Below are 13,846 nucleotides of genomic sequence, written 5' to 3' on the forward strand. Positions count from 1 at the left end.
CTTTCTCAAGATTGCTTTGGCTATTTGGGGTCTTTTGCATATCCATACAAATCGTGAAATTTTTTGTTCTAGTTCTGTGAAAAATCCCATTGGTAGTTTGATAAAGATTGCATTGAATCTGTAGATTGCTTTGGGTAGTATAGTCAATGTTGATTCTTCCAATCCAAGAACATGGCATATGTCTCCATCTGTTTGTATCATTTTAAATTTCTTTTACCAGGGTCTTATAGTTTTCTGCATGCAGGTCTTTTGTCTCCTTAGGTAGGTTTATTCCTACGTATTTTATTGTTTTTGTTGCAATGGTAAATGGGAGTGTTTCCTTAATTTCTCTTTCAGATTTTTTGCTGTTAGTGTGTAGGAATGAAAGAGATTTCTGTGCATTAATTTTGTATCCTGCTACTTTACCAAATTCATTGATTAGCTCTAGTAGTTTTCTGGTAGCATCTTTAGGATTCTCTGTGTATAGTATCATGTCATCTGCAAACAGGGACAGCTGTACTTCTTCTTTTCCGATTTGGATTCCTTTCATTTCTTTTTCTTCTCTGATTGCCATGGCTAAAACTGCCAAAACTATGTTGAATAATAGTGGTGAGAGTGGGTAATCTTTTCTTGTTCCTGGTCTTAGAGGAAATGCTTTCAGTTTTTCACCATTAAGAATGACGTTGGCTGTGGGTTTGTCATATATGGCTTTTATTATGCTGAGGTAGTTTCCCTCTATGCACATTTCCTGGAGAGTTTTTATCATAAATGGGTGTTGAAGTTTGTTGAAAGCTTTTTCTGCATCTGTTGAGATCATCATATGATTTTTATCCTTCAGTTTGTTAATATGATGTATCACATTGATTGTTTTGCATATGTTGAAGAATCCTTGCATTCCTGGAATAAACCCAAATTGATCGTCGTGTAGGATCCTTTTAATGTCCTGTTGGATTCTGTTTGCTAGTATTTTGTTGAGGATTTTTACATCTATGTTCATCAGTGATATTGGCATGTACTTTTCTTTTTTTGTGACATCTTTGTATGGTTTTGGTATTGAGTGATGGTGGTCTCATAGAATGAATTTGGGAGTGTTCCTCCCTCTGCTATATTTTGGAAGAGTTTGAGAAGAAGACGTGTTAGCTCTTCTCTAAGTGTTTGATAGAGTTCACCTGTGAAGCCATCCGGTCCTGGGCTTTTGTTTGCTGGAAGATTTTTAATCACAGTTTCAATTTCAGTACTTGTGATTGGTCTGTTCGTATTTTCTATTTTTTCCTGGTTCAGTCTTGGAAGGTTGTACTTTTCTAAGAATTTGTCCATTTCTTCCAGGTTGCCTATTTTGTTGGCATATTCTTGCTTGTAGTAATCTCTCATGGTCCTTTGTATTTCTGCAGTGTCAGTTGTTACTTCTCCTTTTTCATTTCGAATTCTGTTGATTTGAGTCTTTTCTCTTTTTTTCTTCATGAGTCTGGCTAATGGTTTATCAATTTTGTTTATCTTCTCAAAGAACCAGCTTTTAGTTTTATTGATCTTTGCTATTGTTTCCTTCACTTCTTTTTCATTTATTTCTCATCTGATCTTTCTGATTTGTTCTGCTAACTTTGGGTTTGTTTTGTTCTTCTTTCTCTAATTGCTTTAGGTGTAAGTGTAGGTTGATTATTTGAGATATTTCTTGTTTCTTGAGGTAGGATTGTATTTTTATAACCTTCCCTCTTAGAACTGCTTTTGCTGCATCCCATAGGTTTTGGGTCGTTGGGTTTTCATCGTCATTTGTTTCTAGGTATTTTTTGATTTCCTCTTTGATTTTCTCAGGATCTCTTGGTTATTTAGTAGAATTTTGTTTAGCCTCCATGTGTTTGTGTTTTTTTTTTGTTTTTGTGTGTGTGTGTGTGTGTGTGTGTGTTTGTGTTTTTTACAGTTTTTTTCCTGTAATTGATATGTAGTCTCATAGTATTGTGGTCGGATAAGATACTTGATATGATTTCAATTTTTTTAAATTTACCGAGGCTTGATATGTGACCCAAGATATGATCTATCCTGGAGAATGTTCCATGTGCACTTGAGAAGAAAGTGTAATCTGTTGTTTTTGGATGGACTGTCCTATAAATATCAATTAAGTCCCTCTGGTCTAATGTGTCATTCAAAGCTTGTGTTTCCTTATTTATTTGCATTTGGGATGATCTGTCCATTGGTGAAAGTGGGGTGTTAAAGTCCCCTACTATGATTGTGTTACTGTCGATTTCCCCTTTTATGGCTGTTAGCATTTGCCTTATGTATTGAGGTGCTCCTATCTTGGGTGCATAAATATTTACAATTGTTATATTTTCTTCTTGGATTGATCCCTTGATCATTATGTAGTGTCCTTCTTAGTCTCTTGTAATAGTCTTTATTTTCAAGTCTATTTTGTCTGATATGAGAATTGCTACTCCAGGTTTCTTTTGATTTCCATTTGCATGGAGTATCTTTTTCCATCTCCTCACCTTCAGTCTGTATGTATCCCTGGGTCTAAAGTGAGTCTCTTGTAGACAGCATATATATGGGTCTTGTTTTTGTATCCATTCAGCCAGTCTGTGTCTTTTGGTTGGAGCATTTCATCCATTTACATTTATCAGTTATCAATATGTATGTTCATTTTACCATTTTCTTAATTATTTGGGGTTTGTTTTTGTAGGTCTTTTCCTTCTCTTATGCTTCCTGCCTAGAGAAGGTCCTTTAGCATTTGTTGTAAAGCTGGTTTGGTGGTGCTGAATTCTCTTAACTTTTGCTTGTCTGTAAAGGTTTTAATTTCTCTGTGAAATCTGATTGAGATCCTTGCTTGGTAGAGTAATCTTGGTTGTAGTTTATTCCCTTTCATCATTTTAAATATGTCCTGCCACTCCCTTTTGGCTTGCAGAATTTCTTTTTTGTTGTTGTTGTTAACATCTTTATTGGAGTATAATTGCTTTACAATGGTGTGTTAGTTTCTGCTTTATAACAAATCGAATCAGCTGTACATATACATACATTCCCATATCTCCACCCTCTTGCATCTCCCTCCTCCCCTCCCTATCCCACCCCTCTAGGTGGTCACAAAGCACTGAGCTGATCTGCCTGTGCTATGCGACTGCTTCCCACTAGCTATCTATTTCACACTTGGTAGTATATATGTCTATGCCACTTTCTCACTTCGTCCCAGCTTATCATTCCTCCTCCCCATGTCCTCATGTCCATTCTCTAATTCTATGTCTTTATTTATTTGTCCTGCCCCTAGGTTCTTCAGAACCTTTTTTTTTTAGATTCTATATATATGTGTTAACATACGGTATTTGTTTTTCTCTTTCTGACTTGCTTCTCTCTGTATGACAGACTAGGTCCATCCACCTCACTACAAATAACTCAATTTCATTCCTTTTTATGGCTGAGTAGTATTCCATTGTATATATGTGTCACATCTTCTTTATCCATTCATCTGTCAATGGACACTTAGGTTGCTTCCATGTCCTGGCTATTGTAAATAGAGGAGACTTGCAGAGTTTCTGCTGAAAGATCAGCTGTTAACTTTATGGGGATTTCCTTGTATGTTATTTGTTGCTTTGCCCTTGCTGCTTTTAATATTTTTTCTTTTTTTAAAATTTTTGATAGTTTGAGTAATATGTGTCTTGGCATGTTTCTCCTTGGATTTATCCTATATGGGACTCTTTGTGCTTCCTGGACTCGGGTGGTTGTTTCCTTTCCCATGTTAGAGAAGTTTTTGAGTATAATCTATTCAAATATTTTCTCAGACCCTTTCTCTTTCTCTTCATCTTCTGGGACCCCTATAATTCAAATTTTGGTGCATTTAATGTTGTCGCAGAGGTCTCTGAGACTGTCCTCAAATCTTTTCTTTCTTTTTTCTTTATTCTGCTCTGTGGCAGTTATTTACACTATTTTATCTTCCAGGTCACTTATCTGTTCTTCTGCCTCAGTTATTCTGCTATTGATTCCTTCTACTGTGTTTTTAATTTCATTTATTGTGTTGCTCATCATTGTTTGCTCTTTAGGTCTTCTAGGTCCTTGTTAAAAATTTCTTGTATTTTCTCCATTCTATTTCTGAGATTTGGATCATCTTTACTATCATTACTCTGAAATCTTTTTCAGGTAGACTGCCTCTTTCCTCTTCATTTGTTTGGTCTGGTGGGTTTGTACCGTGCTCCTTTATCTGCTGCATATTTCTCTGTCTTCTCATTTTGCTTAACTTATTGTGCTTGGGGTCCCCTTTTCACAGGCTGCAGCTTTGTAGTTCCCGCTATTTATGGTGTCTGCTCGCAGTGGGTGAAATTGGTTCAGTGGCTTGTGTAGGCTTTCTGGTGGAAGTGACTGGTGCCTGTGGTCTGGTGGGTGGGGCTGTTTCTTGTCCTGTTGGTCAGCAGGGCTGCATCCGGTGGTGTGTTTTGGGGTGTCTGTGAACTTAGTATGGCTTTAGGCAGCCTCTCTGCTAATGGGCAGGGTTGTTTTCCTGTCTTGCTAGTTGTTTGGCATGGGGCATCCAGCACTGGAGCTTGCTGGCCATTGTGTGGAGCTGGGTGTTAGTGTTGAGACCGAGATCTCTGGGAGAGCTCTCGCCGAGTGATATTATGTGGGGCTCTGAGGTTTCTGGTGATCCAATGTCCTTGACTCGGCTCTCCCACCTCAGAGGCGCAGGCCCGACATGTGGCTGGAGCACCAAGGCCTTGCCAGCCACACAGCTCAGAAGAAAAGGAAGAAAAGAAAAAAAAAGAACAGATAAAAGCCCAAAACAAATAGTAAAAGCAAACCTAAACAGACAAAATCACACTAAGAAACTCACACACACACACTCACAAAAAGAAAAAAAGGAATAATAATAATAAAAGAATTTTTTTAATAGGAAGATAGCAACCATACCAATAAACAAATCCACCAATGATAACAAGCACTAAAAACTAAACTAAGATAAACATAAAACCAAAAACATATCAGACGCAGAAAGCAAATCGCAAGTCTGCAGTTGCTCCCAAAGTCCACTGCCTCAATTTTGGGAACATCTGTTGTCTCTTCAGGTATTCCATAGATGCAGGGTTTATCAAGTTGATTGTGAGGATTTAATCCACTGATCCCGAGGCCGCACGGAGAATTTTCCCTTTCTCTTCTTTGTTCGCACAGCTCCTAGGGTTCCACTTTGGTTTGGGCCTCACCTCTGCATGTAGGCCACCCCAGGCATCTGTTCCCCACCCAGGCAGGAGGGGGTTAAAACAGTGGCTGATTAGGGCTCTTTTGCTCACTCAGGCCGGGGAGAGGGAGGGGTACGGTAGTCACAATTGGAATGTGGGGGGAAGCTGTGGCGGCAGAGGCCAGCATGACATTGCAACAGCCTGAGGTGTAACTTCTCCCGGGGAAGCTGTCCCTGGATCATGGGACCCTGGCAGCGGCGGGCTGCACAGTTTCCCAGGGAGGTGTGGGTAGTGACCTGCGCTTGCACACAGCGTTCTTGGTGGCAGCAACAGCAGTGTTAGTGGTCCATGTCCTTCTCTGTGGTCCGAGATGGTAGCCGCGGCTTGCGCCTGTCTCTGGAGCTCGCTTAAGCGGTGCTCTGCCATCTGTGGGCACACGGAGTAGGAATCCCCTCTCTTCATACACCCCAAGACAATGGTCTCTTGCCTCTCCGGCAGGTCCAGAATTTTTCCCAGACTCCCTCCCAGCTAGCGGTGGTGCACTAGCCCCCTTCAGGCTGTGTTCACTTAGCCAACCCCAGTCCTCTCCCTGGGATATGACCTCCGAAGCCCGAGCCTCAGCTCCCAGCCCCCACCCGCCCCTGCGGGTGAACAGACAAGCCTCTCGGGATGGTGAGTGCTGGTCGGCCCCGATCCTCTGTGTGGGAATCTCTGTGCTTTACCCTCTGCACCCCTGTTGCTGTCTGTCCTCCTTGGCTCCGAAGCTTCCCCCCAGCCCACCCCCGTCTCCACCAGTGAAGCGGCTTCCTAGTGTGTGGAAACTTTTCCTCCTTCACAGCTCCCTCCCAGAGGTGCAGGTCCTGTCCCTATTATTTTGTCTCTGTTTTTTCTTTTGCCCTACCTAGGTACGTGGGGATTTTCTTGCCTTTTGGGAAGCCTGAGGTTTTCTGCCAGTGTTCAGTACGTGTTTGTAGGAGTTGTTCCACATGTAGATGTATTTTTGATGTATTTGTGAAGAGGAAGGTAAGCTCCACATCTTACTTCTCTGCCATCTTGAAGGTCTCCCCTTATCTGCACTTTTATAAATGTTATTTCATTTAATCTTCACAATAGCCCTGAAAAGTAAGAAGTACTTTCAATCCCATTTTATAATAATAACTCGAGGGACAGAAAGTTTAGCTTGTCCAAGTCACACGAAAGCCAACATGTACATCTGGAATGTCTTTCTCCAGAGCCCATGCTCACCTTCCTCCCAGCTGCATCCCAGACGATGGGTGGTGCTTGGAGATGGCAGGGCATGAAAAGGAAAGGAATCACTCAGAGGGGTTGTTTGTAATGTTGGATTTGGTGACCGCTTCTATCTACAACATAAAGGAAAGGGAGAAATTTAAAATAACGAATTTTCCCAGCCTGGGAAAAGATGATGTCACAAATGATACCAATTTCATAATCTGTTCAATAGTATATGTGATTTCTACTAGTCAAAAAGCATTCCTTCAATTCAGCCTTACCTCAACCTCAGACACAGGGCTCTATGGACTGTGTGATGCAGTGAGGTCTTATCAAATCTGCAGTCCAGTCACTCTGTGCTAAGGAGATCTGGCCCTGGCTGAAAATCTTCTGGCTGATCTGGGAGCCAGCGTGGGAGCTGGAGCACCTCGTTTGTGCAAGCCTGGGCCGACCCACACTGCTTTCCCACGGGGAGGTGTCTTTGTAACCAGGGGGCATCCAGGACAGGCACCAGGCTACAGTGCCATCAAGCAGAATGGCCCCTTTCCACTCCACATTAAGAGCACTTTATATCTGCCCCGGCAGGGATGGGAACAACAAGTTTTTGCCAAAAGGAAAGAAGAAATCAAAACGTAAAATATACTTCTCTGGGTTGCATGTTTCTGGCTTGACTTATGTCACTTGCACAGCAATGGTTATTGTTTGTTTGAACGACAGAGAGGATTTTAGGCAAGGCCAGAAACGCTAGCCCAGGATTTGGTCCCCCAGAGTTCTGACACCTAAAGAAGGGGAAGGAACTGTGGGTGTGTGGAGTCAGGAATGTCTCTTCTGATTCCAGCCTTCAGCTGCCTGAGCCTCCCAAGCTGCAACCTGCCCCACAGACAAGAAAATGTAGCCACAGACAACAGTGGAAGAGGGGCTTTGAAACAAAGAAGGAAGAGTGGGCACATGTTTCCTGGGACTCGTGGGATCCTTGAACTCTTTGAAGGTCTGTCTGACAAGTTCAGCTTTGACAGGAAATACTGATTCACCGGACAAAGAGTTCTGGTTCGACACTGGCTGAATACACAGCACCCAGCTCCACCATGCATAGCCCCCAAGCCCAGGATAAGTTGTTTCGTTTCTATTTTTCTCTCAGGTTTTCTAAACCTTGCCACTTTCAAGAAATCTACTCTCAGGGAGCTAATTTTTACATAATTATTAGCTCTGCTTTTCCTTTGTGAAAGCCACTCTCCATTTTTGGATGACATTTGATGACCTGCATCAGTAGAAAACGTTAGTTTTGTCCTCTTTCACTGAAAACTTGGTGACAAAGTCAAATTCTCTAAAGGTCTCTCTAGTGTGAAACTTCTTGTAATCCTTTCCCCTAACACATACCACAGCTCACTTACACAGATGCTTTAGGGAGAAGGCCAGGCCCTTATGAACATCTTAGAGAGCCTTCCTCAGGCCTCTTTCTTCCTCTGAATTTCTCCAGTTTGCCACCCCCTTTGCTCCCACTTCTGCATCTTACCATACTGTGTCCAACCATTCTGTCCTCTATTGAGTGCTGGGACAGATAAACACACAAACAACATTTGATAATAAACACACAAACATTTGATAAATGGGGCAATTGTGAAGGAACCCCTTCCCATCTTTGCCTTTTTCAGTTCTTTTAAAATTTCCTCTTCATTAACTCCATATGCTATAGGCTTCCAGTTGAGATCTATCCCTGCTCCCTGAGACCCTGCAACCTGCCCCTTACCTGTACCAGTGTCTATCGCCTCTTTACCAAAACTTCTTTAACAGGAACTTAACTTCATTGCTTCCACACCAATAAACGTTCATTTTCCTTTTTCATTAAAGAGTGAATATTTATTGACTACTTACTTTTGCTCTAACAAAACAAAGTCCCAATCCAAAGGAGTTTACATTGTAGTGGCAGGAGACCCAACCACAAGCAAATGAGATAAGCCAATAAATAATATGCTCAGAAGAAAAATAAAGCAGAGGCATAGGACTGCAGGATGGGCATCGGCCTGGCCTTTTCCAGGCCTTAGTGAAAACGGTAATTGTTGTTTTCGTATTTATCAAACACCTCAGCCTCTCACTCCTTTGGGGACAGGTGTGGTTGTGCTGAGAAGGCTGATCTACAGTATCTGCTTTGCCAACCAACCCTCAATGGGAAGAGTAATAATTAAACAAGACAGGTAATCCTTGTAAAGTGCTTAATGCAGAGTCTGGTACAAAAAACAGTAAATAAGGGGCAGCTGAAGAAAATGGGAAGGAGTGGGGAGCCACCATTGACAAAGGCCATCTCATTTGCTTTAATTTTAGTTTAATCTCCACATTACTTGTACCCTCTTCAGGCAGCCCATAGCTTTATGAGCAATTGACCCTTGGAACTGAGAAGCTGCTCCAGATAAAGACCTTAGTTGAAAGTGCCATGGTAAATAAAATGGCATGGTTTAGAGAGGAATGCAGGCGGAACTTGACAGTAGCTGCTGTCTCTCAGGGAGCTGGGGCTCCTCTTAACCCACAGGAACTCGCTCATCACCTGACATACAGGCAAACCTGGAATTGAGGGAGGTGATACCCCACAGGGCAACCTTGATCACGGAGCCGGGAGCCAATAGGTAAACTACTGTACTTTTTTACTTAAGGCAGAAGAATCTGAGGTGCATTCTACATTTTCGCAGAGGCTTTTCCAGCAGATGGAGCCTCAGTCACTCACAGCAGTGACCAGCTCAATGACATATTCATGTCTTTCTGTCTTTTCCTGTTCAATCTCCTGGTCCCAACCCAACTCCTGCTCATTGGAATTACTTCCCAAAATAACTGTCTTCACAAGGTCCTCATATCAGAAAGAACCCCGGCTAAGACAGTCACACTGTGCTTTGGTCTTTCCTTTTAGATTCTATCTCCCAATATTATATATTCCACATATATATGAAATTATCTATATAGTCTCTTCTCTTTTTCATAGCTCTTTCAAGTTAGGAAGTTTCAGTCATCAGGTAACTCCACAGTTTCCCTACCAAAGATCTCTCAGATTGTTCTTTCAGTATATATTCGGTTAAGTTGATCATTACTGTTTCTGTATATGCAAACAAAACCCAGGAATCACATCACTTGTTACAGAAATTCTCTTTGATCCACAGTGTTTACATTGCCTCCTCTATAGCTGGTGAAGACAAGATCTTAAATTTTTCCAAGTTGAAAAACTATCATTTGGAGGATTGCAGTGAACTTCTGTATTTCAGGGAGCAGGCTGTCCTTTAATTTTGGAGGCAACACTTTGACGACTCTTTTAGTGATGCTAATACACCTACCATTACCCCTCCCCATCATGTATATGAAAATGCTTTAGGCTGAGACATTACCTATTCTGTTTGGGCATATAGATTGAGTATAACTAGCAGAATTATTGACCTGCAATATTAGATTTTTCCCCCTAAATCTAGATTAAGTTGTCTTATAACTAAATGTTTTTATTTTCCCTTAGAAAGAAGAAGAAAGATAGCAGCCTGGAAAAGGAGAAAGACGGCAAGGAGTGACCAGCAGAGTGAAGCACTGTCCCAGAGCCAGAGACCAGATTTGCTTGGCTAGAAGGGGAGGATTGGGGCAACAGGTTCCTTAACGGTTCCCTAAAATTACATGAAGAGGGAAACCTAATAAAATACTGAACTCTTTGATGGCAGTAGAATAGAGACTTAGACTGTTGTCATTTGGGTATTAATAATCTCTGAAGACTGGAGAAGATGGGAACATATTAGTTACCTATGGTTCCCAATACTCCTGTACATATTTCTCCCTAACCCCCTCCCTTTTAAAAAATTCAATCTATTTAAACCAAAAACAAAAAGACAAACACAAAAAGTGCACCATTTCTCCCATCCCCAACCCTTGCCTCTGGCAACCACAAATCTGTGTTCTCTAACTATGAGCTAATTTATATATACATATCATTATATATTTATATATATATATATATATACACACATATATACACACACACACACACACACATTGTTAAAGGACTCCACATATAAGAGAGATCATATAGTGTTTATCTTTCTTCTCTGACTTACTTCACTTAGCATAATGCCCTTGAGGTCCATCCTATCCATAGAGTTGTCATTTAAGTACTTATGACTGCTTTTGTACTACAATGGCCAGGGTCTGTTTTGCAACAGAGACGGTATGTCCCACTAAGCCTAAAATAAAATCTTTACTATCTGGCCCTTTAAAGTGAAAGTTTGCTGACCTCTGCTCTAGATCTAAATAGTTTAGAAGAAATATAGGGAACAAAGGAACATGTTAAGAAACACCATGGAGATGCAATCAGCAAATTCAAAACGTGGAAAATTCTATAAGATTAACAACTTAATTTCGTAAACAAATAAATGATAGTAAACATTTTTTAAAGGGTGGGAGAGAAAACCTATACCACTTATGAGACATATGACTTTAATGCAATGTGTAGCCCTTTAAGAAGAAAATGATTCAAAAGTCAACTTAAAAATATGTATGTAACAATCAGGGAAATTTAAATACTGACTGTATATTTGATGGAATTACTACTAATTGTTAAATTGTAATAACCACATTATTTTTATGTTATTCTTTTAAAGAGTCCTTCCCGTTATAGGGGTTTGGGAGTAGGGCAAATGGGTATATACAAAGTAAAAATGGACATGAAATGATAGTTAATTGTGTTATTAACTGTCATCATAGTTACCTATACCTATGGGTAAGTGAGGGTTCATTAAATCAGTCTCTCTACTTTTGCATATTTTTGATATTTTTCTTATTATAAATTTCTATAAGAGCAAGAATTTTTAAGGAAATTATAAAAGTTATTGAGAGATATTAAGAAGACCTAAAAGGAGAGATATGCCAGTTTGTAGGTTGAAAGACTCAATATGTAAAAATAAATGTCAGTTTTTCCCAGTTGAGGCCCAGTAGGGCTCACCCCAGGGAGTTCAACAGCAACCACCCCCCCACCCCCCAGTAGCTTTCCAGCAAGTTTTGTCAGCTTCCCAGTGGGGATTTCTGGTCCCAGGCAGCAGTTCCCTGCTAACCAGACTTATCCTCCTGACTGTGAGCAGCTCTGTCTCGGGCAACCCAGAGAACTTCATGACCAACCGGTTGGCTGCAACCACACTCTCTCCAGTGAGGTCTGAATCCCAGCCTTGGCTCCAGGAATTCCCTCCCAAGTTCATTTGTTTCCTAAATACTCTTCTTCAGCCTTTGAGTATTCTTTTGAGTTTTCTTTTATGCCCTTTTAGTAGCTAATTCCCAACTAATTTTTTAATATTGAATAGTCCATGTTCAAATTGCTGTGTGGTTTGTCTCCTGAGTGGGACTGACACACTAGTAAAATTGAAGTTGTACATGTATAACATGTATGACCCTGCAATCACATGTATGTGTGTGTTTGTGTGTGTGAGAGAGACATGCACACGTGTGGGAAAGTACAAATACAAGAATATCCATAGCAATGTTGTTTAGCATAATCTAAAACTGAAAACAAATACAATTGTTGGTCAACAGGAGACAGATTGGCTGCAGGATGTGAGAGAAAGAGAGGAGTCAAGGATATCTCTAAGGTTTTTAACCTGAACAACTGGAACATAAGAGTTGCCATGTTCTGGGATAGGGAAGTCTGCAAGGGGAACAAGTTTTGACATTTGCTGGTAATATCAGAAACCAGTACTAGACTTAATCTTGAGATGACAGGCATTCAGATGGAGGTGTTAAGTAGGCAGTTGGAAATGCAAGTCTGGATGAGCAGCCTGGGTTACCACTGAACTTATATATTTGGGGGTCCTCAGTGCACAGCGTCCTTAGAATCAAGAGATTGGGTAACGTCACCAAATGAGTAAGTGTGGACAGAAGGAGAAGGGGGCCAAAGGATGAACATGGGGGCACTCTTCTCAGATGACTGTCATAGTCTCGCTCCCCCTGCTTCAGTGCCACGACCACTCTCCATCCCCACCTCCAAAAGGTCATCTTCTCTCAGCATCCAGAGTGACTCGGATTAGATAACACCATTGTCTGAGTCTCTTCAGTGGTTTCCTGTTTCTCATAAAGTCCAAACTCCTCACCAGGAGTATCTGGCTCCTCCCCATGCCTTCACCTTACTCTATTCTTTCCTTCCTTTGTTCTCTACTGACCAGTTCCTCTATGTAGTGCTGTTTATTCCTCAAATACATGCATCTTTCTCATTTCAGGTCACTTGCACTAGCTGTTCCCTCAGCCTGGAGGGGGAAACCTATCTTTGCAGGGCTGTCTCCTTTTCGTTCAAATTTCAGTTCAAAATACCACCTCTTCACAGAATTTCTTCCTGTGCTCACTAGTCACTCTAACAAGTCACTCCGTAGCACTTTTTCACGGCACTGATATCTGACATTATCTTAGTTATTCGCGCATTGACTGTGAATCTCAGCTCCCCCATGGCAGTGACCGGCCGTGTTTACTATTATATATTCCCAGCGCCTCAAAGAGCGATGCCACCTGTAGGCAGTCGATAAATATTTGCTGAATAAGTGAATGAATGACTTATAGGATTTTGCATACTTTTAAGTATCTTTTTTAGCTTCCAAATACAGGGAGGGAATGCTGGGCTGCCATTTTTCATTGTCCAGCCTTTATCTTTCTTTATGTCCACTTCTTCACCAACTCCCCTGTGTCACAAAAGCCCAACAGTGCTGTAAAGATATTAGAAACAATATTTTATTCCGAAGCCTGTGAATCAGAGGATTGTGTAAAGAAGTTACTCCAATCTGAATGCCTCCACACAGTGACGCGTTGGAATGTGCCCAGTGACTCCAGAAGGGGACTGACTGACACTCCTCCAGAGCAGTCACGCTCGCGCCTGGAGGCTGTGAGGGCCCCAACCAGGTCCAAAACAGCATCTGCTGTGGTGCCGTCATGGGGGAGGTTCTGGAACAGTTCTTCATTTTTGTAGGGCTGCTGGTGTGCCTGGTCCACCTGGTGAAATGCGTGAGATTCTCCAAATGTATTTTCCTGCACTTCTGGAAAGTTTCGCCAAGGTCTTTCTTGAAGTCAATGGGACAGTGGGCAGGTAAAGAAAGTTTTCCATCTCTTGTTTTTTTTTGTTGTTCTTGCTTATTATCACTTAGGTCTCAAACGATATATTGCATCTTTTCCTTTTGAGAGCAAAGATGTAATTCCTTTGGGGTATTTTAATTTGGGAGGCTGGAAAGCACGAATGAAATTAGGATTGTCTGAGAAATGAGATGTGGGGCATCAGGAGGATAATTAGGGAACAATGTGACTCAGTCCTTGCCTGTGTGCTTCTCCTCTCATTCTCACTAGTTGGGTTTTCTTATTTTTGGAGTTTCTGATGATACAAGTAATAGAGGCTGCAGGAAATTATGTATCCTCTTCTTCAGATTTTCAAAAGCCCAGGGTGCTTCCATTTTCTTAAAGCGTGTTTCAACATTCTGAAATCCAATAATTTAAATTCATTTTATGAAAAAAAA

At 41.3% G+C, this 13,846-nt stretch overlaps 1 protein-coding gene across 1 annotated transcript in view; it reads left to right on the top strand.

Annotated features, from left to right (window-relative positions):
- Positions 1-467: 467 nt before the first annotated feature.
- The window catches only part of HSD17B3 (hydroxysteroid 17-beta dehydrogenase 3), a 52,548-nt gene continuing 39,169 nt past the window's right edge, over positions 468-13,846 (top strand). Inside the window, exons 1-2 of the mRNA XM_089913019.1 lie at positions 468-7,341; positions 9,841-13,425. Of these exons, the coding sequence (XP_089769145.1) occupies positions 13,272-13,425 (154 nt within the window). The 5' untranslated portion in view covers positions 468-7,341; positions 9,841-13,271. The remainder of the gene's footprint in view (positions 7,342-9,840; positions 13,426-13,846) is intronic.

This window comes from Delphinapterus leucas, chromosome 6 (genome assembly GCF_059928025.1).
Source record: "Delphinapterus leucas isolate spDelLeu-1000000601 "Yukka" chromosome 6, BTC_Dleu_Yukka2, whole genome shotgun sequence".
Taxonomy (NCBI): Eukaryota; Metazoa; Chordata; class Mammalia; order Artiodactyla; family Monodontidae; genus Delphinapterus; species Delphinapterus leucas.